The sequence below is a fragment of the Anas acuta genome, chromosome 9 (genome assembly GCF_963932015.1).
Source record: "Anas acuta chromosome 9, bAnaAcu1.1, whole genome shotgun sequence".
Lineage (NCBI taxonomy): Eukaryota > Metazoa > Chordata > Aves > Anseriformes > Anatidae > Anas > Anas acuta.
This window is the reverse complement of record NC_088987.1, coordinates 7,371,298-7,398,445: the sequence shown is the minus strand read 5'-3', so window position 1 is coordinate 7,398,445 and position 27,148 is coordinate 7,371,298. Positions and strand designations below refer to the sequence as shown.

Here is a 27,148-nt window from a genome sequence, read left to right as displayed (position 1 = left end):
AAGCAGAGGAAGCTTGCAGGTATCTGTATAAAAAACTGATGAATTTGACACACTTATTGAGCATCCCTAAGAAAAGCATGTATTGACATATTTCTGATTACTAGTTAATGTCTCTAATCCAGGACTGAGACTAACTGCTCAAGCCGTAAGGTTCAGAGAAGACTTTTGTCTCTGGCAGTGCTCCCGTGCTCCAAGTTCACCCCAATGCACCACGCCTGACCTTCCACCTGCACACTTCAAATGAAAAAGCCCAACTTTTCTAATTCACAGCTACCATGTAGTGCCCTCACTAGGATCAACATGCCTTCCCTAAGTAAAATGAGACCAGCAGCCCACATAAATTTCCATCTACTTTCTGGTAGATCAAATAAGCAAACCTAATGTTAGTCCCTAATTTGTAAAATCCATGCCAAGTCAAACTTGAATATATTTCCTTACTAGACACTGTGGTGTGCATTTTAGTTAAGAGTTTGGCTTCAAAACATGCTTATGGCATGTTTTAATTCCCATTTTAGAGACCAGAAATCAATACAACTTAAAAGTTGACATGAAACTACTGAGGAGTCAAAACACAAGTTTTCTGTCACAGGCTCCATACCTTTACAAAAGAGCCTCTTCAATGAGGAAAATGCAGTTTTCCTGCACAGGTCACTATGCTGATCTGCGCAAACACAAACATTTAAAAAAAAAAAAAAAAAAAAAAAAAAAGGATGAAGAAATGTCTTTCCCCCTGGACTCTTAACAGAAGAACCAGCATTCCCCAGCCCTTTATCCCCGTATGAGCAAAATTAACCTTCCATATATAATTCTCATTAGTATTTTGTTAACTATATTATTGCTACCATATTAAGCCAGCCATGATGAATGAGCTTAAAATAGGAAATTAGCAATTCTACTACAGACAGTGTCATTCTCTATACAATGAACTAAAATACAGTTAGGATACAGTCAAGTTGTCCTTTTCAACAATGACACGTAAGATTTGGTACTAAATCAGCATTTCAAAATGATGAAAGTGGTCTTACTCTTACAAAGCAAGAAGTGTCTAGTTTCCAGAATTTCTAGAAATACTTCTCTATAAATCAGGTCTTCCATTAACTGACTATATAGCCAATATTTATAGCTTTGAAAATTCAGTGTGAAAGCCCTTGCACACCCGGAAGCTGGTAACACCAAATCTCACCAATCAAGAAATGTTTTATACATTAATTATATCTCTACAAATCTTGCATTAGACAATCTTACATTACAAATTTACAAGTGATACAGAAATGTAAACTCCACCACTATTTTATGGGTTATTTCACTCTGATAACTAGCACAATCTAAATGACCTCACCCTTATTATCTGTCCAACTATCAGTCACTCAGAAATACAGCTACGGAATGAAGCTTAAAAATTCACTTATGAAGCCAGTAATGCCTGAACAGCACTATCTAATCAGAACAGCTGTGTTATATCATTTGAAAGTGATTAAATAAACTTTTATACCATATCAGTGTTTTAAAGCAGTACATAGTTTAAAATTTACAGATTTAGAATAACTTTCATCAAATTACTATTGATAGAAAGCTAATTTTTAGTCTACAAAATTATAATTATGTAATTATAAACTCATTTATAGAAGCTTTCTCCAAATGAGGTTGGTGACATTTCAGTGAGAACTAGATTATGAAAATCATGCTCTTTAGACATTCTCATCTGGAACATTTCACAAATTCCCTTACAATTGGCTCCTTAGAACATGACCCAGTCTACACACAAGCAACCCCTGCCAGGATTGCATAGAATCAGTGGCCTGGGTTGAAAAGGACCTTAAAGACCTTCTAGTTTCAACCCCCCTACTCTGGGAAGGGTTGCATCAAGAGAAACATGGGAACTGAAGGCAAATAAAGGAGATAGAAATGATGTGAGAGGTCTGTAGTAATGTGTGGATGAAAGCATTGTTGGTTGGTTCCACAGGCAGGAGCTAAAACAGAACATTGAACGAAGACAAAGCAAATGATGAGATAGGACAGGTACCCCAAGAGAAAAACAGGTCACTTTTAGAAGCTTATCAGGAGTACAGGGTGGTAAATGCAGGCTGACATGTGGAGACTTGCATGCCTGGGAAGTTTTGGAACACACTTATCTTTGGCAGGTTGATGAAACTTCCTAAATGAGCTCAGTGACCTGCTGCTGCAGGCGGTAAAATGAGTAGGATACACAATTGAGGTCAGTGCATTGTTTAAGCATGGACCTAGATGTTGGCCTTCTCTTTGTCCCTTTTAAACCTCTAAAGTGCTGGTCTTGTACGTTGAATGTGAGAGTACAGGGTGAGCATCGGAACCACTATAACATGCAACTACTCCCACTGTCCCTCCCCCTGAATATGACCCATCACATGTAAATGTGATCATTCCTAACGAAGCTCTAGGTAAGGAAATTCATTAACACCAAGTTGTTATACATGCTTTGTTGATACAAAAACATCGGAATTGTACAAGTGCTGTTAAAACTGTATTTAATACATTTTAGTGACTGAAAATTAATTTGGGTTCTAACAAACTGATTACAGGGAAAGGTAATCAAGCTGTCTCATGTATCTGAAGATGACTTAGAAGATCCTTCTCATTTCCAAACCTCATTAAGCAATCAGTACATTTATGAGGTAAATCTGCCGAATGCCTGAAATCCAAATGGGTTTTAAGGTCTTCAATCTGTCCTGTTGAATATTCACAGTACTGACACAAATAAATCCCTTCAGATAAATGAGAGCTTAAATGCTTGCAATACTCCAACATACCTGAAAAGCCCTTCCCACAGTCATCACAAACATGAGGGAATATTTTGGTGTGTTCAATAGCAACATGCCTGTTGACATTGGTATGCAGCCTGCTCCTAAAGCCACACACTTGGCATACAAAAAAGTTTTTGCATTTGTCAAAACTGATTTTGTTTATGAGACTGTACTGTCCACGCTCCTTGTTGTTGTAGCTGTCGCTTAACTCTATCAGCCGACACGCATGTTCATTCACCACGTGGCTGTGCAGATCTTCTGGATCGTTTGTTTCATGCTCACAGAACTGACACAAGTACTGTTCGTCACAGCTGTGCTCCTGGAAGTGCAGGTACAGCTCACTGCTCGAGGAGAACTGCATATCACACTGCTCACACCAGTAAAGGTGGTCGTTGAAGTGAGTGTCTGCTATGTGCTGACTCAGATTCTCAAAGATCACCGTTTTATAATCACAGTACTTGCAGATGTACGGATCTTCCTCGTGTAGCTTTACATGTTCAATCAGCTGCATTTTGCTGGAGAAACTCTCTTTACAAACTTTACAGACATGGGTGTCTGTACAGGTCTTGTGCTTCAGTATCATGTGCTGCTTTAAATCAGAAAAGTACTTGCTATTAAACTCACAGAGCTCACACTTGTACAGGCCGCTGCTGTTTGCTCTCAGCAAAGGCCATTTCTGTTGAGCTGTGATGTTCAAAGCCTGGTTCTTCTCGAAGATTTTACAGGTTTCAAGAGGGATCTCCTCTAGATCCTCAGCTTCTAGCTTCTCAGGTGACACAGTTTGTGTTTCTATATCGTGAACTTCTACAGCATTAACTTCTGTTGTAGAAATTTCTACAGTTTGAATATCAAGAGGTTTCTCCTCTTCTGCAGGGATGTCACTGAATATGGGTGAATCACATATGTCTTTACACATTCCGTTATTAGTAGCTTTATCTACAGAAACAGATCATACAAGCAAAAGGTTAAAAACAAATCCAGCAAAAAATCTGGGTCCGTATTTAACTTTTCAGTAAGCTGTAATAGCTAATAAATACAAAAAGTAGTTATTGTTCCCCAGCCACTAGGACTACATTTTAACATTTTAATTAACTCATGAATAACGTAAACTACAAATTTTTCATCTCTTACATCAAACCAAAGAAGGAAAATATCAGCTATATTAAAAGCTAACATCCACGCTCTCCAGCTTCCCAGCATCTCAGCTGCAAATACACATTTACCTTTACCTTTATCCTTCTTTTTCTGTTCTGTATAGTGCAACCCCACAACGTTTGAATGTGACCCACTCCAGTGAGAAGTGCCAGCGTGCACTGGACTCCCATCATCATCTGTGTCTATGCTCTGCACGGGACTGTGGTATCTACCTGCAAAGACAAAAGATTGTCTTGTCATTATTCATCCTTTATAGCATCACCCTGACTCCCTTGATTTAACCTAGATGTTACTTACTATTTACTTATTCTAGTTATATAAATTTATCTTTACATACCACTTACATTGTAACCTACATTGAAAAAAGTTAAACACTGCAGAAATTATTTCCATACATACAAAAGTCAACAGAATAATTCAAAAGGTGGCAACTCTGTCTTTACAATTTCAGAAAAAAGTCAGGTGATTACACTGGAAAAAGAATTCTTAAATGAAGGTTTACATATGAAAGATGCATCTTTTTAATATCCTTAAGTATTTCTGGTCATCATATTTTAAGGTATATACTTTGAGAGACTTCTGGATACTTGTTGGACAATTTATTAGAGTGAAAGGAAAAATAAATATAATAAAAGTCCATCCTCAAATTTACTCTGCCCAGTGTTAAACTCTACATCAACTAGTGGATGCTGTATTAAAAAGTCATTTTCCTGAAGTACAGGTTACTATTGCTAGTATGCTTCCTCTCAACTCATAGATAATCTACATTGGATTTATGTCACCTGGCCAATGGATATTTAGATAAAGTTTAAATTTCATTCTAAGTGCTTTAAAATTGACTCATCTTTTTGTTGTTGTCACTTTTTACTTTGAAAATTATATTTGAATTATGACTAAACAACCTTCCACTAGTCTTAGGCATACCAGATGAGAATGATGTGCAGAAGTCTGCCACTACATATTTTTGTATTCTACTTACTTCTGTGAATAGGAGTATAATACACTTAGTTAAGGATTACAGAACAAGATCTCAAAGTGCACTCTTACCTCTGTTTTCAGAATATTTTATATCTGGTTGTTTCATAGAACAGACACTATAGCAGTGGTCAGAAAGAATTCCACTATTATCTATGTATTTGGTAGCACCTGAGGAATCTAGATTAAAAATAAAAAAAAAAATTAGTATTTACACTAACAAACTGATGTAGCTACATATGGATTTAACATTCACCAGAGTTTTTCTCACTGGCCATGTTATTACTTCCCACGTTGTGAGGATTCTGTGCCTGTCTGATAACATCACTGTTCTGATTTGCAGATTTCAGCTGCTGTCCTGATGTTCAGAGCATCAGACGCAGTTGTTATCAATCTCTGCTTCCACTGAAGATAGCGACGAGAGCACAGTTAATTCAGTGCTGAAAACTTACGGACACCCCCAACCCAACTTTCATGAAATTTCTCCCCTTGTGTGTTAGTAAAATCTTCCCTTTATGGTTTGTGCGAGCTTTCCAATGTGCAGGGAGTACAGAACAAAACCGGTCAGATGCGCTGACCAAAAGTGGCTTTATAACGGAGCATGCAGTGGTTACTCTATGCATTCAGAACAAGGCTCCTTATCCTACCCTTTTACTGATTTTACTGAAAGTTACTGATTTTCCTGATGTAAGTACCCCTTTCATAATAAAGTGATTACCTGAAGCAAATTAAACTAATTTAAGTGTGTACATAACTCAAGCTCTAGACTGACCTGAATATCGAGAAGGGTGTAGAGTCTTCCGTTTTCTCTTTTTAGGATGTTCGTTCATTTTGAATGGTCTAAAATAATCATAAAGTGAAAAGGTTTAAGAATTAGCCTGACTTGCTTTTATCTAGTTCTTAACTTTCACAAGTTTATGAAATAACACAAACATTTTGAAAACCCAAACACCACACGCAAGATTGCTTTTCATAGAATCCTAGAACGGCTTGGGTTGGCAGGAATCTTAAAGCCCATCTAGCCCCAACCCCCCTGCCATGGGCAGGGACACCTCCCATCAGATCAGGTTGTCCAGGGCCTTGTCCAACCTGGTCCTGAACACCTCCAGGAACGGAGCATCCACAGCTTCCCTGGGCAACCTTTTCTACTGCCTTACCCCATCCAGCCCATTCTGTTACAGTTAAGAATGCAACAAATGCACATAGGTAATGGAGTCTAGGCTCATATCCCTGCCTTGGAACAAAATAATGAGGAGGCTTACGATAAAGACACAGGTCAAGACTCCAATCACTCAAGTGCTCATTAGAAACATTCTGCATTCTGCAGCCTTTTGTCAGACATAGGATATTCTGAGGCACATTGGCAACATTAACAGAAATGTCACCTTACCCCAAATCCTAGACTCTTCAGTATCAGCAAGGAGAGCAGCTAGGAAGCTGATGGCTGTGCAGCTCCCACATGTAGTGAACGCATCAGGACTTGAAGATTTACATCTGTGGAGTGACAGAATTTAAAACGGTTTAAACCAAAAATAAGAAGTCACATCAGAAACATTGCTGACCGTGAAGCTATTGAAATAGAGGCGAGGAAACAACATACAAAGTTTATATTCAAATTAGCGTTAAAATGCACGAAGCGCATGCTGTTCTCCTTTTGTGCCGGGTTAGCTGACTTTGGCTGCGCTTGGCAGCTGCTGGGGACAGGAGAAGAAATGGAGGTGGCAGCAGAGCACCGCGGCGGTTCGCCGCCAAGCAGCCCCCAGCGCATCGGCACCGTCCCGGTGAGCCCGGCCTGAACCGGCCCTTCCCCAGCAGCACCCAGGGCCCCCTCCCCCCGGGGGTTTTATCCCGGCGGCTCCGCCCGGTACCGGGGACGGGGGCACGGCCACGGGCTCGGGCTTCAAATGGCGCCGGGGCAGCGCTAAGATGGGGGCGGGCGGCGAGCGGGCGCCGCGCCCGGCGGGGCCAACGGCGGGCGGGCGGGAGGGAGGGACGGAGGGAGCCACCCCGCTCCCCGGGCGATGCCGGCGGCCGCTCCCCGCCCGTGCAGCCCCCGCCTCCGGGACTCACCTCCCGCTCGGCTCCGCTCCCCGCGCCCAGCCCCGGCCGCCGCTGCCGCCCCCGGACGCGGCGCTCCCCGCGGGGGAAGGGGCGGAGCGGGGCGGGCGGGAGGCCGCCGCCATGGCGCCCCCTGAGGGGCACGGCAGGGAATGGCGGCCGTGAGGGGCTGCGCCGTGAGGGGAGGGCTCGGCACCCGGTATGGCGCTGAGGGAGGGCTCGTTTGGACCGGAGCCGTCCTCTCAGCCTCGAAAGGTGCTCCCAGGGCCGCTTTTTGCCTGCTTCACAGCGTGGTTTCAGCTGCAGGCAGTAACCCCTGGCACTGCTGAAGCCCGCCTCAGGACTGACAGGGTCATCACCATAGCGTTGGGCCTTGGTCCCGTGTTACAGAGGAGATAGAGCACGATGCTCATCAAGCACAGAGCTTTTTGTATCGGCTCCTCTGGAGAAGAATCAATATAAAATAAGGGTTAAGGAAGTTATAATAACGCTCCATCCCCTTTTCAACCTTCTTCCAAGAATATCACAACAGAATCCCCCTTTTTTGCTCACTTTTTTATGTCACAGTGGGATAAAAATAAAAGAACAGTGACAGCCTGCCCTATCATCTTTAAAGGTGATCTTTAAGGTGCCATTCTGTGAGTCTGTATCTCCCCACAAAGCAGGGTATTTCAAATGGTACCTTTATACCTTGGAAAATAAAGTCATTATTTATTTTGAAGAGACAAGGCAGACTATTACAGTCACTTAGTTTGATGACAAAGCAGATCGTGGAATTTTATCAAATCTTCCCTTTATTGAACTGCTGTGCTCTAGGTTAGCCTGAAGTTAACTAATTTAAAAAATTAAAAGCTCTCAATTAACAGACAATCCACAACATCCCTAATGTTACTGTTCCAGTGATTAATAAGAAGTTATACCTTGCATCTCATCTGTTTTATTCATTAGCTGGGAGTTGAAACTGGACATACTAGCATCCCACTTCAGTTTGTTCTCTACTGCTTATTCCAGACATAGAACCTGAGCTTACTCCAAGATGGTTTGTGATAAATTTCTTATAAACTGGCTATAGCCACCCAAAGGTGTAGATGCCCACGTATTTCTCCCTTTATTCACTAAAACGTTTTCTATGTAAATATTTGGGGGGAAAAAGGGGGGGCGGGGAGGGGAGAAGCACTTTCCCCAGCTTCCAGTGGAGGGCAGTAATGGGAATTTATTATTTGTACTTTGCCAAGGGAAAAAGAGGGAAAAAAAAGAAAACTCTTTCCTTTGAATTCAGTCCTGCTCAGTGAGACACAACCAGGCTAACCAAGTCACTGTCACATAAAGCACAATACATCGTCTGTACCTTTTGACTGATTTCTTCTCCACACAAAGCAGCACAGCCCAAACACACACCTGTCAGCTAGGAAGCCGAGACCGAGTCCAAGAAAGAAATGTCTGAGGAGGATCCCCTTTGAAGCCATAGATCCAGTTCAAAGTCACAGGCACCAGACGGGCTCATCAATGCTTTTGACAGAAAAATCTAAATTAATCTCACTTTCAAAACCCTCACGTGCCTGGGATGTTCAGACAGATCTGGGTCAGCTTTTAAGCACTCAGAACCCATTCCAACCAGATATATAAAGAAGCCCAGGGGTAGTCACCTTGTGGTTTAAACAGGCAACACAAGTGATGTTCGATTCCATTAGCATGGATATATCTGTACTGAAATAAGGAAGGATGGGGTAAACTTTTTTTTTTTTTTGACAATGACATCAGAATGTGTAGCTCACAGGGACAACTTTTACCCACCTGTAGCAGTGAAGGGCAGGCTGCTGTTGGAACTTGGAGACATACCAGCTTTGACCTTACAAGCTACGAAGGCAGAGTATCTTGTTCTGCAGCCAAGGGGATGACAAATCCAGGTGACTTCGCTACCTGTAATGGAACTTAATTTCCTTCCTGGAAGGCCCCAGCCTGACCCACATTTCACAGAGAAACTGAGGGAGCTATGGAGCATGGAGATTTCAGGGCTTCCCTTAAGACTTTTAGTGAGAGGGCAATGAGAGTCCTCTCCAGATTAGAGCTCCACTTGAATTTCAAAATCAGTGTAAGGATGATGAATGTCCATCTTTAATTAAGCGTTCAGATCCAGGGTAGGCTGAGCATTTGCTGGCCCACAGCCCTTTGTGAAACTAGGCAGAGGTCATCTGAAACAGAATTGACCACTGCACGAAGTTTAAAACTTACTGAGGGCATCAAAGATGCTTAGCAGCGACCTGATTACATCTTGATACTTTTCTCATCCCTCCAAAAAAAGCAAAATTCTCATCAAGAAAACTCACATGCCTCCCACAATAGCAATTTGTTGGAAATTGAAGTCGAAAATAGACCAGCCTTTCCACAGATGAACTTCAGCAATTCTATTACAGCCTCATGGTCTTATTCTTGCCATTGAGTAATTTCCCAAATATGTTTCTCAATCTTTCAAAATCAGTATCAGATACAAAAATATGACCTAATCTTCATTTTTAAATATAGTTTTGGTGATGAAACGCCAAGGATATTTTTCAGAACCAAACCAGATTGACTTAGCAGAGGCTTTACAACCATTCAGCTGAAACACTTAAATATTGTCCGCTCTCTTCTCACAGCTTTGACAGACCATGCCTAAAATTAAAGTTACTTATTTTGAGGATCAACATGTACAAGAATGAATGCCATGTGCTGTTAAGACCTCTCACTTGGCCATACCCATAAATAATGCAAATTCTATTTCAGTATTTTTCACCCCACCTAAATTAACAGATGCACAAAATTTTTAATCTCCTTTTTAGAAGAGCTGAAACAACAAATCACACCTCCAAGACTCAAGTTTCCTTAAATTCTCACTTCAGGATTCACAAGTGTACCAACCATATTATTTTAATTTAGTTGTTAGTATATACAGTAACACTCAAAAGTGTGATAAAAACCAAACAAAAGTAGTTTTTTTAATAAACAGCATGTGATACAGACCGCGAAGATAAATAAAAAGCAGACTTTTTACAGTTTCCCATGAACATGAACTACAATAAGTGTCATAGGCCAAACTTGTCTTTAGCACAGCAGAAGGGAAAAAGTTTTTTTTTTCTTTTTCTATTTTTTTTTTTCCTTAAATGTACTGCAAGACTATTCTCAGTACGACAACACATGCATCTTGCTGCATCTTAAATACTTTTTTGGCCCATTATTACTAAAAATGTCTTGCTTCCTAACTATTATACCACAGGACCTTTATTACAGAATGACATACACATTGCAACATTCCCCCCCGCCCCCAGTAGTGGTTATTTCAAAGATAATTGTCTCATTTTTTTTTAAGAAGTATTTCAAGCACTGGTGGGTGTTCATACTCCCTTTTTTGATGGAGACGTGTAACTGCTACTAACTTCAACAAAGCAAGAGAAGCATCAAGAGAATGCACCCTCCTGGGCTCTAACCATGCAAAATGCCAGCGGGATCCTGGTCAAGGGAGGTGATCCTTGATCCTTCCCCTCTGCTCAGAGCCGGAGAGACCGAGCCAGTGCTGCTGGCCTCCCCAGTATGAAAGACACTGGCACACTGGAGCAGGTCCAGCGAAGGGCCATGAAGACAGTGAAGGGATACAAGGGGAGGCTCAGAGAGCTGGGATTGTTTAAGCCTGGTGAAGAGAAAGCTCAAGGGGCATCTTGTCAACATATACAAATACCTGATGGCAAGGAGTAAAACAGACAGGCAAGGCTTCTCAGTGCAGCCCTGCAAGAGGGCAATGAAATAGATGGAATTTCATTCGAACATCAAGAAAAACAAAACTTTTACTGTTGGTTCTCCTTTTCTGGAGATCCTCTGAGCCTGGCTGGTGGATGTGCTGGGCAGCCTGCTCCTGCAAACGGGGCAGTTGGACCAGAAGATCCCGAGGCTGCTACCAACCTCAGCCATCTATGATTCTGTGGCAGCTCCTGCCATCATGGTGCCGCTTGTAGCAACAAGACTTTCCAAACTTCAAACCCTAGAATCCAGGACAGACTGCACCCATATATATTTACAAACTTTTTGTTTTTAGAATCATTTTCTCCACCAGGCAAGTGGATTTTGGTAGTGTATGTGGCTATTCACGCTTAAAACTTGCAGAGGTGAGAGGGCAAGGAGAAAGGATGATGCTTTCGGAGGAAGAAGTTATGTTTATCTTCACAAGAGGCGATGAATAAGATAAGGATTCATCTCTTTCTCCTTCCTCTTCTCCCTTCCCTACATCAAACAAAGACAACTTCGGACAGCTGATAATCTAGGCTATAGAACACTATTAATAAAGCCTGAGAACAGATTAAATATACATAGATCAAAGAAACAAACAGAACTGGATTCCAGCTGTGAATATCCACATTTTGGCCTTCACGGATTAAGTACAGCAAACAAAAGATTTGCAGAAGAAAGTTTCTGCTCGAGTTAGGCTTTCTGTAACTTCAGCAATACAACTGCCAGGTTTAACTGTGATTAACTCTAATACTGGATCAGGTTCCTAACCACATTGCTACGGTAACACTGAGCTAAACGGTTCCTAAACCGGTTTACAGCTACTGGGAAATTGGCACCAGTATTTCAGGAGTCAAGATAGGGTTGAATATTTTTTTTTTTGGCTTTCTTCATGCTGAAAATATTTTGCGTCACATACAGAAGTGACAGTAAGGACACTTAAAACATGTTTATGCAAACCAATGGAAAACCAACAGACAGAGCATCGCTTCAATCAATCTTCTCTTACAAATGGTTCAAGTTACCCTTATGCCATGGGCATGTTTGTTTTGGGGGAGGTGGGTGTTGGAAAGGGAAAGGAAGAGAGATGGAGAAAGGGATCCACCTCTGGATTAGTCAGGAATGCTAACACAGTAAGATCTCATCCTTTTAAGTCTACCCCATAAAACTCAGAAGCCAAGAAGGCCACTGTACTGCAGATACTGGATTAAGAACTACTGTGTTTCTCCTGAGTGTGGGTTTGCAAGTCTTAACACTATGAAAGAATAGGAAGAGAAAATATTTAAGAGTTTTCCTTAAGCTAGCAAGCAATAAAAATCCTGGAGGTCTCACAAGTAAAGGTAACTACAGACAAGACTACTGCAGCTATGAATTAGAGAGCTAAAGGCTAGTTAATAAAGAAAGTATTTCAAAGTGAAATTGTCAAGGGTTTAACTGAGCAGCTAGTAAACATCCCTCATGAAGAGAACAGCTCTCACACTGAATCATACAAATAAGCAATCTGGGGCTTTAATATACATGGAGCCTAATTCTGATTTCATATGCTAGTGTGAATCCAGAGTGATTCTCACAAAATCAGCGTTGTATCAGCATAAAGTGAAATCAGATTTTCTCCAACACCAGAGCACCTATCGATTTGGTTAATGTATGCAGACAGAAAGCTTCTTTATCTAGTTTCCAGTTGGCTTCTTTCATCAACACAGATTAAAAAACAACGCACATGTGATCAGCTGCAGGGGTGCTGAGCTACACATCTTTTTGGACAGATAGAGCCTTACTTAAACTGAGACAACTTTCAGCATGAAAAAAGGTAAAAAAAATCATTTGTATGAAACATGTATTGCAAAACTAAAATGGAGATTCAACGATCTGCAACAACAGCTACATAGTGTTAAAAAAAAATAAACCCAACAAAAGAAGTGTGGTTCTTCCATTCAAGTAAAACTAGAACAGGAGAAAGAAACATGGAAGATAAAAAAAAAAAAAAACAACTCAGAAGCAGCAAGTTACAATTCTCTGTAATACCACACCATTTTCATTAACTTGAAGCATTTTAAAGATGTCAAAGTCTTCAACAAAACAGTAATTTAAGTGGCTTTTGTTTTGAATGGGTCCAGCCCAGGTCTGCAACCTGTACAGACACGCAAAACAGGAGGAATTCACAATTACGAACAGACACTGGAACATGCCAGTTATAAAATGACAAAGCAAAGAAAATGCCTTCAATCTGTCCATGAACATGGGCTACTGACTGCTAAAGGGCTTATAACATTTTACATAAAAAGCGAAGTTGGAAACAAGAACAACCCTCCAAAACACCACCAGCAGGGTCATCACATACAAAGTTCTCTACAAGCTTGGTTATTTCTATATTGCCCTTAATATGCAGGCTTATATCTTCTCCACAAGATACGAAACCACTAACAGTTTTGGTTTTATTTAAATGCTTAAATGCTTTTTTCTTTCTTTCAAATTATACTGACTGCAAGTCTGAAGAAACTACAAATGCACTCCTTCAGAACAGAAAGGTGTGCTTAAGTCAGAGGTGCTTTTTCAGCTACCTTTAGGAAAGCAAAGAATTTAATTTATGAAAAACTAGTCAGCAGCAACCTGTCTTGTCATTAAATCAAACATGAATAGCTTCACAGTTGAAAAGGTTAGTCTTTAAATTTCACTAAATCACCATTTCCTAATGCTTTGTAATAAAATGGATGGCCCAGTGCTGGGCTCCTTGCTCTGGCAGTCCTCTTATGGAATTTTGCAGGAGCAAGGTGTTCAGATTCAGTTCAAGCTCAAAATAAGCTACTTGGCGTTTTGTGCAGCTGATTCTCAGAACAGAAGGGAACATTTTCAAATCTCCATGAAGTGGGAATAATTAAAGAAAAAATTCAAATTCCAAGCAATCTGTAAAAACATAGAGCTCAGCTATAGGTGCTTTTACAGTCTGTAAGCAGATCTTACTTCTGATACTGAGAATAGATGAGATCTTATTTACACCAATGTAAGTCAATATAAAATTCCACTGCAGTGAAATTGTATTAGCACAAAACTGGCATACCAGGATAAAGTAATTAGTGTTAAACGCTTTGAAGCTGTAAAAAGTGTTTTGTTTTTCCCCCAGAACACTGGCAGAATGTTTTCCAAAAGCTCACCCTGACTGTGGCAGGAACAATAGCTTAAAGCCCATGATCTTCCTCTACTTTTTTTTTTAAACTATAATTACCCCAAATCATATTATGTCTATATCACTATGGAGTTTCCTTTCTTTTATTAGATGTCTATGTGAAATTCTACAGCTTGTGCACAGCATTTAGTTGCAAGAACTTTTAGAAACAGAGCCTGATTCCTCATACCTTTCTGTTTGTGCAAAAAGGGTGCAGAACACTGTATGCTTGAACTGAAAGACATACCCATATTTACAGAAGCAAATGGCTAGGAAGGGGTAAAGTACAAAAGAAGTTGGGCTCATAGGATGCAATAAATTTGAGTTGATCTTTTCATCCAGACTGGAGAAGTCCAACCATCTCTTATATAAAGAAGGTAAAACATTGTTTCAATAACAGATAAATAAGGATAATATAGCACCTCATATGGCATTTGTGCAATGAGTTTACTCTATTAAATTAAGAGTTACAGCCAACAGGGTTTCAGATTTTGTGAACTAAACAATTTGAACTCACTGAAACAAAGATGTGTTTTCAAAGAGCTACACCATTAGTGTTGACTGCAAGGTAGTATGTACAAAGGTTAATTTTGCTCTAGAAAGTATGACCAAGGTTAGCAGGAGTGAAAATATTCATGTGAGCAAAAAGGAATATGTAACAGTCAAAGAATAATGGGAAGTCTGTTGGACTATTCCAAAATGTTTAGTAAAACTAAGGAAATAAAACTTCACATTCCCCGTACTATTCGTGGAACTTCTATAGTCTTCACAAAAACAGGTTTCCCCCCAGAACATTGTCAAGTATCTATGTGTACAGTAATTAACTGCAAGAGCTTGACTATGAAAGTGTCTTGAAAGACCTAAGTCTTGCCTTTACAATCCCCAAAGTCTTTCATAATGTAATCAATTGCACATTTTTAATATATTACAATTTGCTAAATGAAGCCAACCACTCATTACCTCATCAGTACAGCCTGCACAAAGTACAGTTTATTTATATACTTATATTCTAATCTAACACCAGCTGTCAGCATATTTTATATTACATGTGGTATTGCACTTTTTGAGTGGCACCTCGGTGTGTGTTTGCAAGTGAATGAGCTGAACCCCCGAAAGCCCCCAGACCTCTGGAATTCACTTCAAGTGCTGCCAATCTAGTGAGTTTAAAATGTTAGGGTGAACATCACCCTCAGAATCATGTGTTTCACTAATTAAAAAACCTGTTTAGTAGTTAGAAAAACAGTCCTACCTGAAGTTGTGCATAAGGGCAATCTGACATCCTTGGTACTCTGAACAGTTTCAAAAAGTGGTGCCAATTTAATTGATTGCACACATCATAATTGTGTTGGAGGACAACAACTAGATTTACAAATATATATTACACACACACAAAACAGACAAAGCTATAAAATGTTTGGTAACTCCACATGCTTTGAGCTAGCCAAATGTATCTGCTGTATGTTGAACTGCTTGTTACTGATCATATTGAAAATCTAAACAGCTATTTCTGATGTATCAGTTACTGGATTAAACAACCACTTCCAGAGGAGGAAGAAAGAGGAGAAATGGTGGACCCAAAGGTTGAGGGTTTAAACATACGTTCCTTGAATAGCCAGCATACCACTTCAGTAATGTGAAGAGTATTGCCCCAATGTGTGTTGTTTTTTTGCTTTGTTTTTGTTTTCAAAAAAGAATCAGGCCAAGTTCACCTCTGGCATTAGTGGGTGTCTCCCCCACTTCTTCAATGCTACTTGTGTCCTCTTTCACCAGGGCTGAATTTGGTCCTAGGAGTATATCTGGTCACCTTCGGTGACACTAATGGAAACGGGAGTCTTGGACAGATAGAACTGGGCTGCAAAATTAAAAGAGTGAATATTGGACAAATCATGTAAATAAAGAATATATATTAATAATAGTTCCTATTATATAAATAGCCTTTATAAAAAAATAATCTTTCAATAATTTTAATAACTCACCTTTCTTTAGGTTCTGGAAAACATGTATGAAAAAAATCTATTCAGTTCAAGTTAGATTAAAGCAAACCTAAGATGAACACTACAACTCTTTGTTGCACTAAACCCAATTCTGACCATTTAATTTCCAGGTTAGTCAGTTTTGGGGGATGGTAAGAAGAGTTTCTTTGTGAAGGTATGAATTGCACCCCTAGAAATACTGAGCAGAAGAAACACCATCCTGAACGGGCCGATCTCCTACTGCTATCAGAAACTGTGCAGATGACAGACCCAGAAATCAAAGGTTCATCTAAACCCCATATATGTTAATGCCTCTGAGCGCATTTTAAAAGGCACTGTCCTCTCACTATTATTTTTAGATCTTTGAGCTTAAACTCCTTCCCTTCAAACTATGCTGCATTTAAATATCCACTATCACGTGAACTGTCTTTCAATGCTTTTCAGTCCAGCATAGTCTCTAGCTGCTGTACCAGATCTAAGGTAATATGTGATGGACTCTATATTCATGCTAGCACTATTTTCTTTTTCCTTCTAATTTATCCTATCAAATGAAAAAAGGAAACATTCTTCCAAGTTTACCTTTTTGGGCTTAAGGCATAACATGAAGTCACACATCATACTAAAGCTTAAGTTTTGAAGTGTACAATTTTAGTGCTATCTGAAACCCTGTTTTACATTATTTTTCAACAGTTGTCTGTACAGTTCATCTCTTATTTTTGCCGTAAGTTCTAATGTCGTTCATGGTTTGTGCAATTCCTATGCAACCAGTCTTTGCTGCTAACGGGTATTAACAGTGCAGTACCCACAAAGCGGGTTGTTCAGTTCTTGTTTTCTTTGCTTTCATTTCAGTTCAAAGCATGTTGCTTTATTGTGTGGAAGATCCAGTCCATTTTTGTTGTCCAGCCACCATGGTGAGCATCATTCATTTGCTTCATGAAGTACTCAAGAGCTTCCTGCTCAGTTTTGTCCAATGCAAGGGTCTTTCGAATGTATGCAATATCATCAAAGGACTGCAGTTCTGGCATTCCTGAGCCAAGCATCATGGAGAAGAGATTTATGAACAGATTGGCATGCTGCCGAATTGCTAGATAAGCCTTATAACACATCTCTTGAAACCTGGAAAAGATGGGGAAGAAAAAGAGCTCAGTGTAGATGCCTGTTAGATGCATTTGTGATTTCTAAACATGTTTTCAGGCTATTGGTAGATATTTTTAGTCTAATAATCTAGTAATATCAAGTAATAGTCTAACAAGAACATCAAAACGTTGCTAAAAGATACCCTCATCTTCCTACTTAGGTGATCTTAACTTCTGTAAAACTCCACAGGGGTCAGACTGACACAACGGACAAATTACAGACAAGCTTTCTAGCTTCAATCCTCATTCGCAGTTTGTGCAGATGTTCAACACAAGTCTAAGGGAGTTCACAGAGACATTTTAGTTATTGCTGCTGACATTTCAGATTATAAAGCAAGTTTCCCGATACACTGCTGCAAACACAGTGCTTTCCTGGTTATTACCAGTGACAGAGACAATTCTCTCCTGTAATTTTGTGGAGGAGGTAACTGTTCCTCCTCAGATATTCTGCAGAATGCACTGAAGATGGGCATTTGCTTTATTACAACATTGGGTGAGAAATGCCAGTTTATGCTGCAATCACGAATGTAAGTCAGGTTAAGACAAAAATGCAAGTAAAGCTTCAGTGCAGCATTCAAACAGGCAATATAATTAAAATAACACAGCATTAAAGTGCATTTTATATACAAAACACTCTGGAATTTAAATGCTTAAAAAAGCTGCTCACCTTTCAAACTCTCTTGTTTTGGTGCATTCTTGGGCTCCTTTACTAATCACTATTAAAAAGTCTTGTGTTAAGACAAATGGCACACGCTCTCTTTTATAACCAAATTTTTTCTTCTTATGATCAAGGAAGTGGCCAAAGTCAATGTGAAACAGCTTGGAAAGACAAAAAGGTATTTAAGGATTAGTAATCTTTGTTTAAAGGATATTATTGTTAAGTTACTTAGAGTTTGGATGGATTTTTTTTAAACAAACTCATATCAAATCGAGATTATATTATGCTACATTCCTGCAAAAAACATCTTACTTGTCCATCATCTTTCACCATGATGTTACTGTTGTGGCGATCACCAATGCCCAGTATAAAGGTGGCAACACAGTAGCCAGCACAAGAACGTGTAAACAAGTCAATAGCTGCATCATACCTATTGAAAACAAACAAAAGACATTTTCTTACAGATAGTAAAACAAAATTGCAAGACCATTTTTTTTTTATTTAAAAGGGAAGAACCAACTTTACTACCCTTGCTCAATGAAGTGGAGTTCCTAGACTTTAGCAAAGTAAGGAAGAAATTCAGCATACTCTGAAAACAGAAGTACTTACAGTTAAGATCATGGAACAGCAAGCCAGCTAGTAGGACTGGCTTTCTTCTGAAAACAGACAGTAGCTTTCATTTTGATGAGCTACTGTTAAGATACAGAGTTAACCCTTGTCTTCATAGTTCTACCTTCAACTTATGCTTTACTGTTGAGAAGTCACACAACTACTCAAACTCATTAAATACAAGCTAAATAAAGCAGGACTATTAGGCAAATGAGGGCAGGGAAAAATACTGATGGATGTAATTTCCCTCCTGATAAGTTTTAGTTCTCTTGAAGCTTCATCAAAAACAGCAAGTGGACACAAAAAAACCAAGCAACAAGAAATCTCACATTTCTCCTTTGTTCTTGTCCTTGAGCCACTGATGCAATGTATGGCTGTTGAACTGCAATGCTCCCTTTAAGCCTCCTTTACACTGAATCTGCATGATTGTATGAGAACTTCTCACTACCTCAATGAGTCCCACGCAGTCACCAATAGACAAACAACCATAAGGCAACATCCTGTAAGAGAAAGTGTTTTTTATAAAACACATTTTAAGATAGCGACCAACAGATACTGTTTAATAATCCTTACTAGGTAAATTTCACATTACTGACTTCAGGATATGAAAAACTATTTTTAATGTTTCACAGGTGTATTATCATTAGCTCCATGGAAAAAATGTACCAGGTATTAGTCTTGTAACATGCCAGCCAATGTATTCACCATTTCTGTTCTTTAGTTTTCTATCAAGGCAAAAGACTAAGGAAAAATTTTATTGACACTTTTTGGAGACTTTGGGGAATCCACTGGAAAGACTTTTTAAAAAGACATTCAGCACGATTCAACAGTATCTATTCAACTATATTCAAAATGAAATATTAGAGACAGAATCTAAATACTAGGAGAATGAATATTAGTATTTAATGGATTACTATAAACAAGCAGCAGGTAACTGAATTAGCAGCATGGAACCTTCAAGATGATTTTTCAAATAGTGCCTGAACATAGTACAGAATTGTAACTGCAATCTACAGTCAGGAACATTACTATTTATCCAGACATTAATGGACTAAATGTACCCAGAAACAGCCATTTACTCACACACTCCTTAAAGATCATAATTTGTTGCTTGAGAATGACCTCTAATGCTTACCGAAGATCAAGACCCTGATTTTGCCAGATGTTTTCCATAATTCTAATTATCTGTAGTGTCAGCATGTCCTGACGTAAGTCTGGAATAGTCAAATACATAAGAGATTGCACATTTCATAACACAAAACACTGTTAGACTTTACCACCTAGTAGTATTTCTAACGGAAATGACGTTTGTATAGTTTAATATAGGTTTTGATCTCTCAAAAGAGAGGAAAACCTTTTAAATAACTTGAGAATGAATATAAACTTGTGGTAATCTCCAAGCTGTTTACACATATATATTAAAAACAATGGAATTGTCATGTCAATCAGCTAAACATTACACATCTGGAATGAAATCTTGAAAACATTTTTGTGTAAGGAAACAAAGTATTAAGTAGTGTCATGTTCTACCCCAACAGACTGAATATTTAGGAACATAAACACTTTGCACATGCCTTTGAGACAAATATTTATTTGTGCATGCTCAGTTTTTCTGGGAAAAAATTGCTTTGGTCAGTTTTTTTTTTAAATGCATTTTTTTATGCTTAAAAAAAAATACTACGTAGTATGCCAGGAAAATAAACAGATACATAGGTTTTCAATTACACTTATTTTTCCTTACCATCTCCATTCTTAAAGATTATCTCATTGTTCTGAAATAACAATTCGGACATAATATCTGGGTTTTCCCAGTTCAACCATAGGGGCCTTTTTGCAGATGACATTATCCTGCACTCCTCAAGCCTATAAAGAGATAAGGTTCATATGAAATAAGCATATTCATACCATGTTTCTATAATACTACTATGTTCACTCTGTTTTCTTTAAAATAGTATCAAATGAGATCTTCACAGGTAACTGACAATCAACCACTATTTCCAACTTGAAATTTAAATTACTAACGTCAATGCTAATCATTTGCTAAGCACAAAGGAAGAACAAGCTATATCATACCTTTTCCCTTGGTAGCATGCATTCTTCACAAATGAACTACAGTTCCTGCCACCTTATAGGAACAGCTGTCATGTTGTTCTCTAATTTGTTAAATCATTATGTTGAAACTACTTCACTCTGCTACAAATTTTATTCAGCTAACTTTGATAATGCTAGCATTTAGTGTATGTTAACATTACTAAGTATTTACTTAAATATCTGGACAAATTTTAAAACTGAAGACAATACCGAAGATTTCCCAGTTGATGAGCAGGATTAAGAGGAGAGATAAAACCTTGCAAAGCATCCATAAAATCTGGCCGTCTCATTTGTTCAACAAGAAACTTCATCTGCACCTGATAAATAATCACATTCAGGTTTTGAGAACACTGACTACACATAAATGAAGATAAGTATCAGGTTTCAGCTTTTGTTTAAAGGATGGTTTTACACAGTTCCAACATCAGCAACTCCATTTAGTCACACATTACTCAAATGGAAGCTCTTAGCTGTGGTTCTATTGCTTTAAAAGGTAGACAATGGTAATGAACATAGAAAACACTACAGCTTCCAGGTAACATACTATCTACCAATGTTAGTAGTATAGATACATTGCTATTTTATCAAATAAAACAGTTCTAGTAATTCCTATGACTAAAAGCAACAGTTTTGGTATGTGGACAGCTTATAATACCTTCTGTGTCTCATCTTTCTTTTCCTGCTTGAGAATATCTGTGAGGTTAATCAGCTTCTCCATAGCCTCCACCTGCCTGCTCAGATGCTTCAGGTACATTCCACATGCTCGACAATAGGACTCCAGAAGTAAACCAAATCTCTGACTTACAGTTTTATTGTGCATTTCAGACCTACACAGAGAGGAAGAACAGTTACAGCTTTAAGACAAGACTACTTACAGGTGCCAAAATGAAACTATACTCATAACATCTTCCTGAAGGTGGCTTATGGGTCCTTCTTCCCAGCAAAGTAATTAGCATTGACTTCCCAAAACTCATCTTATTTTGACTGGACTGATCAGAGTTCAGTATTTCTTACAGCTAATTCAGCACAAAGTTTTCAGGCTTTCCCCTCTTTTGCCCACCCCCTTCCTTCTTGCTCCCTGTTCTTTTCTAAGATTTTCCTTAATCAAAGATCCATGCTTCTCAGAAATGCCGTACTAAGCCTCAAGCTTTCAACTCAAGTTCCAGATTTCTTGCTCAGACAAAGGCTAAACATGCATGTATGAACCGTAATTTTCAAAGACTTATGTGGTCAAATCAAGCGGGTCAAGAGAAGTCTGCAGAGATATATATTTTTTTTTTTTTAGAAACATACTTTTCCATATATTTCTGGCTTAATTTCAGAAGTAACTCTGCTCTGGCAAAATTCTCTGTAAGACTGGTGAGGGGATCTGGCATACAACAAAGTTCAAATAGCAGAAATCTGTCAAAGTTGTAAACAGCTAACATGGGAAGCTTCAGTAATCTCAATTAGGCTACCTGGTTTTAGAATAATCACCATTAGAGGAAAAAAACATAAGATTAGTCATCTAATAACTAGCTTTTTAAACTGGAAGGAATGCATTCTCTTACCAAACTATGCACTCAAACTCTTAAAATAAGGCTTGCTTTGTTTAAACACAGTAGGTATCTCACCACCCCTAATCATGATATTAAGCTTACTTTAAATGCCAAAAGAAGAAGTGTCCTATCCTTTGATTCGTCAGTGCTTTCTTGAGTAAAAATCTCACAAGCTGATTATCTAAATACTGTTCATATTTCAGAACCTAGTTAAGGATAAAGAAAGAAAGTTAGATATTATTTCTATTAATCTACATATAGATGAAAACACTTAGATAAAACACAATGCAAGTTTTACATTACATTTTGTAGAATGACTGATCTTGGTATTTTAAATAATTGCACACGTTAGCATATGAACAGTATCTGCTAACAGAGTGCATAGACTGCTTCTCTTTCAGAAACTTGCCATCTGAGGCTTCTTTTACTGTTACCAAATATTTTAGCCTCAACTTTCAACTTGCTTCAAATTTTAAAAAGATGCTTCTGTTCATACTTTCCCATATGCAAGACAGCTGAAATAGTTGCCTGTTCCAGCTGGTAGAACAGTTCTGTATCTGTTAATTTTTGGCATTTAATATTGGTTACAGATACCAAAGTACTACAGAAAATGAACCATATTTTAACTTCAAGAGCTCCTCCTGCTAACATAATCTACAGTGCAAACAGATACTGCTGAGGACCTCACAATGTCCTAACATTTGTTGTACTTTAAACCTCTGTAATTATCAAATATACATAAGGCATCAAGTATACCAAAACATGTTATATACCTGTACTAGCTGGATTAAGTACTGTGACAGTTTGTCATCTGTCAAGTACTTCTCTAGACACCGAACTGCAAAAGCTCGCACCATTGGATCTGGATAATTACAATCCAAAAGCTCCATTGCTTGCTCTGGCTTGATTGGAGGCCAGTCTTTTACCAAACAGTACATCTGTGAACAAGAAATCCAAGGACGTTACACATTTGCATTGATTAGGAAGAAGTTATAATACACAGAAGATATAATAGAAGGATGTATCAGACACGAACTGCTTCTGCATAGAAGCTGTTTACTTGCCAGTCACCTCTAAATAAACAGTTTGGTATTAGTTGCCAGCTGATTGTTTTTTTTTTTTTTATCCACTATAAAAAGAATAAAAAACCCTCACATTTAACTAATTGACATAACAAAGATTGAAGTAATGCCACCAGAAGAAAAACTAGGACTCAGTCTGAGTTAAAGAATGAGAACTGAGGGCCTTTCCTGGAGCAGGCAAATGGATCACATAAAACAAACACAGACTGATCAGCCAGTTACAGTGGCAACTTGAACCATCTAAGTTTTCATTCAACATATCATACACACAGCTTCTGGAAGTTTTCTTGTAAAGTAACATTTTCAAACTTCTTCAAAACTTAAAACTTCTCCAATGTTTTTTGTTACCTGAGCTACTTCATCTCTAGAATTCCATTTAACAGACAGAAGTAATTTGGGCAGAATTTCTGGTGTATTTACACAATAGTGCCTGCAAAAGATAAAAAAAAAAAAAGAATGTTTGTACAAAGCATCATTTTGTTTTGATAACTATCTACCACATCCCTTCAGTCCCGCATCTTTTTCTCCCTTTGTCAGCAGGATCCAACTGATATCATAAAGTGTTGTCTGCATCCACGTATGAATGCAAGACTACAGTAATCAGGAAAACAAATTAATTCAACAACTTAGCTCATAAGCCTTTTCTAAAGCACAACCTAAACCATACAGAATAAAGAAAAGGGACCAAAGCCCAAAACAATCAAAACCAAGGGAATGAAGTTTGATTGTGACAATGAATGATTTTCTGTTTTGTGTTTTTTGTTTCTCCCCTCCCAATACCTGTGGCTCCAAAGGAAGTCCTTCTCTTGCTCAGTGATTTCAGACAAAGGATCCCGCGTACATATGGCTCGCAATTGCTCCTTGTCACTTTCTCTTAATTCGTTATCTCTAGCTATTCTGTTACTCTGTAGAGAGACAGTGGCCCATTAATCCTTCACACATTTTCTACCGTTGTCATACATCATACACAAGTATTTTAACAACACAGGAATATTTGTACATCATGCCATACTACCTTGCTGTTTCCTTCTGTTAAAAGTGAGGACTTACAAGTAGAAAAAAGAAATTAAAGACTGCTTTTAGTCATTACTGGGACAAGAAGTACATTTCACAAAATCAGCTGTGTGGTGGAATAGCTGCAGTTGGCATCTGATGAGCAACAGACTAGTGGTACAAAATGAAACAGGTCATTTCTGTCTCCAGATTTGATGTTGCTGAGAACTGCTGAAAGGGATGAAAAAGAATCAGAACTGAAAAAGCAGAGTATGGATGTTGAATAATAGAATTATTCAGATTGGAAAAAAAACCTAAAGGCTGGACTAGATGATTTTAACCTAGCAATGCCAAGTCCACCACTGAACCATGTCCTTAAGCTCTACATCTACGTGTTTTTTTGAAGACCTCCAGGGATGGTGGCTCAATTACTTCCCTGGGCAGCATGTTCCAATACCTCACAACACTTTCAGTGAAGAACTTTTTTCTGAATCTCCAACCTAAACCTCCTCTGGCACAACTTAAGGCCATTTCCTTTTGTCTTATCATGTGGTGCCTCAGAGAAGAGACCTATCCCACCTTGCCATAGCCTCCTTTAAGGTAATTGTAGAGTGCAATAAGGTCTCCCCTGCACTTCTTTTTCCCCAGGCTAAATAACCCCAGCTCCCTCAGCCGCTTCTCGTAAGACTTGGTCTCTAAACCGTTCTCCAGCTTCATTGACCTTCTTTGGTCAATGTAATAAACAAGAGCAATAATGTAATAAACAAGTTTGACACTTAACAAGATGCTATCCCAAAAGCTCTACTCAGGAACAGTGTTTTTAAAGCGAGCTCATGTTTTGATGTCTGTACAATACTGACTTATACAAAAGAAAATGAACATCAACCCTTTCCAAAGTTCAGAATGCTTAAACTGTATAACTTCTAGAACTGAGAAAAAATACCACAGCATTTGATCTCTTGTTCTGCTCTTTTCCTGTGTAATTTCTACTGAACATATTAAAAAAAATACAGTAGACAAGAATGAACTGGCCTTTATCCACCAGTTTTACTGATTGTAATTTTCCACTGGTTGAACTAGAACTTTGAAACAAAAACATCTGCATGTCTTTTACAGAAATTTTTTCCAATGCATCTAGCTTAAAAAACAAAACAAAAAAAAACAAAAAACAAACAAACAAAGAAGAACAAAGGAAAAACCCACTCAAAACAGAAACAAAAAAAGAAAAAAAAACACAAACTGCTGAAAGGAGCAATAGGAAATTTCCAGGTAGGAGATCAAGGCACCCTTTAAAAAAAATGAAGCGGAAATATTTCTAAGAACGCACGCAAATGTAGAACCAGTTGTTATATTACGCCACAAGATGCATACTTGCAGATTCCAAGTTCTCTACTTTATATTCACATTTAATTACATAAATTACATGCTCCCATGATGGCTTCACTACTATTATGTGTGACAAGAATATTCCAGCCTTCAAGCTTTCATCTATCACTATTACTTCACAGAATTTTTAGTACGTTTGTCTCTTGTTAACTTGACAGTCTGAAGCACATGGACCAGATTTGAAACTGAGAGAATTCAGGACTACTCTTTGTGTTGGCATAGAAAGATTTCTGGAACGCATTCTTAGATATCATGTTAACATACAATGCAAATAGCAAAGCCAGAATCATTCTGTAAGGAAGTTAATGAATATTTATTCATTATAACTCTACAGTCACCCTACTCCTGATATAAAATCAAGTAGTTGATACTGAACAAGAGATTAATTGTAAATATTTATCTTGATTTTGAGTTATCCTAAATTGTAATTAAATGTCAAAAAAGTATAAAATGTACCTGCATAGTGGGTCAGAAAGATCATAGATTAGGTCAAGCCCAGAAGGAAAATGCATTTATCCTGTTGCAGTCAACACCAAAAACTTGAAATTCTATGAATTGTGGGACAGTAAATGAGATTTAATATTTGAAAAGTCTTTCATATTAAAGATAATAATGGATCTAAAAATGCTGCCTTATGCATTAATTTATTTAAATGCAGTATAATGCATCTCAATGTAAACAACAGATGTAGTTATGCTCTCTATATTATAACATTTATATAGAAATCAAACCTCAATGACTGCTTTGCTGATTTTGACCATTTCAGGCATAAAGTTCTTTCAGGTATGGCCAATGCTAGCAACCTAGTATCTGATTTTAGATGTGTAATGCATTGTCTCTTATTTCCCTAAAAATACTTAACGTTAAAAATAGCCATAAATATGCACAGTACTTGAATGTAGATAATTTGGCCCCAAGCCTGAAGATACCACACATTAAAAGGTAAAGGGAACAAAAAGATCACTAGTGATGTTAAATCTCACACACTGAGATTTAAAAAAGGATAAGAGGATATTTTTTTTTAAGACAAGGAGGAGGACTAGGGAAAAAAAGCAGCATGAATAAGGGGAAAGGGAAACCTGGAATAAAATACTGGAATATAATTTCTGTTTCCCTATCAACTTGGTCATTGATGCAAATAGACTTTCTCTACATTTAACCACTATGACCTGCTTTTATGGTATTGTAAGGTTTATCACAAAAAAGGCAGTAATTTGAGACATTATTCTACTTCAAGTATTTTTAATTTTAAATTCTAAAACGCAAGTTGATCATTACTTTGTCACTGGCTTAGTCTCCTAACCCTTTTCAGTTTTTGCCTACATGTAGAACTAAACAATGAGTTCAACATATCAAAGCCTAGGTAAAAGGCTATATAACAGCAAAGGAATGCTCTTTAACAAGATGCCAGCTGTCCTTAACTTTCTGAGAGCTCTGCAGCAGCTCTCAGTCACAATATATACCATAAGCAGATAATACCAGTCTACGATGGACTTGCGATAGAGCATCAAGAGAAATCCAATACCCACAACTCTTTGTTGAGGATGTTTTGCGAAGGGCCTGCTGTCAATATCACCAGAATTCCCAAGCTGGAGGCTTACTCACACCTACACAATTTTTGGTACAGTGGAACTTTTCACATAGACCACAAAGCCATCTTGGGGAAACTCTCCAGTCTTTAAACCAGCCTCCATGAGAAAATGCAAACATACCAACTAATTTCACAGCCTTGTCTTTAGCCTCATAGAAGAGAGGGCTAAAGGACTACTCTCATGTAGTAAGTATGGCAATCAAT

At 38.3% G+C, this 27,148-nt stretch overlaps 2 protein-coding genes across 7 annotated transcripts in view; both read right to left on the bottom strand.

Annotated features, from left to right (window-relative positions):
• Positions 1-1,179: 1,179 nt before the first annotated feature.
• ZNF639 (zinc finger protein 639) lies at positions 1,180-7,120 on the bottom strand. 3 transcript variants are annotated; one of them, XM_068692900.1, is made up of 6 exons: positions 6,981-7,120; positions 6,301-6,404; positions 5,683-5,750; positions 4,983-5,090; positions 4,004-4,147; positions 1,180-3,716 (listed from the first exon to the last, which is right to left on the bottom strand). In XM_068692900.1, the coding sequence occupies exons 3-6, from the start codon at positions 5,738-5,740 to the stop codon at positions 2,569-2,571; spliced, it is 1,458 nt and encodes a 485-aa protein (XP_068549001.1). In that variant the 5' UTR covers positions 5,741-5,750; positions 6,301-6,404; positions 6,981-7,120; the 3' UTR covers positions 1,180-2,568. The 3 variants fall into 3 exon arrangements, with proteins under 3 accessions (XP_068549001.1, XP_068549003.1, XP_068549002.1); XM_068692902.1 differs by having other exon boundaries at positions 4,010-4,147; XM_068692901.1 differs by lacking the exon at positions 6,981-7,120 and adding an exon at positions 6,779-6,831.
• Positions 7,121-9,857: 2,737 nt separating this feature from the next.
• The window catches only part of PIK3CA (phosphatidylinositol-4,5-bisphosphate 3-kinase catalytic subunit alpha), a 42,597-nt gene continuing 25,306 nt past the window's right edge, over positions 9,858-27,148 (bottom strand). For all 4 annotated transcript variants that reach the window (XM_068692896.1, XM_068692899.1, XM_068692898.1 and 1 more), the window contains exons 10-21: positions 23,755-23,879; positions 23,323-23,404; positions 22,666-22,830; positions 21,995-22,098; positions 21,010-21,181; positions 20,565-20,671; positions 20,005-20,126; positions 19,399-19,477; positions 18,593-18,763; positions 17,967-18,084; positions 17,664-17,815; positions 9,858-16,976 (exon numbers count right to left, since the gene is read on the bottom strand). In XM_068692896.1, the coding sequence (XP_068548997.1) occupies positions 16,706-16,976; positions 17,664-17,815; positions 17,967-18,084; positions 18,593-18,763; positions 19,399-19,477; positions 20,005-20,126; positions 20,565-20,671; positions 21,010-21,181; positions 21,995-22,098; positions 22,666-22,830; positions 23,323-23,404; positions 23,755-23,879 (1,668 nt within the window). In that variant the 3' untranslated portion in view covers positions 9,858-16,705. The remainder of the gene's footprint in view (positions 16,977-17,663; positions 17,816-17,966; positions 18,085-18,592; positions 18,764-19,398; positions 19,478-20,004; positions 20,127-20,564; positions 20,672-21,009; positions 21,182-21,994; positions 22,099-22,665; positions 22,831-23,322; positions 23,405-23,754; positions 23,880-27,148) is intronic.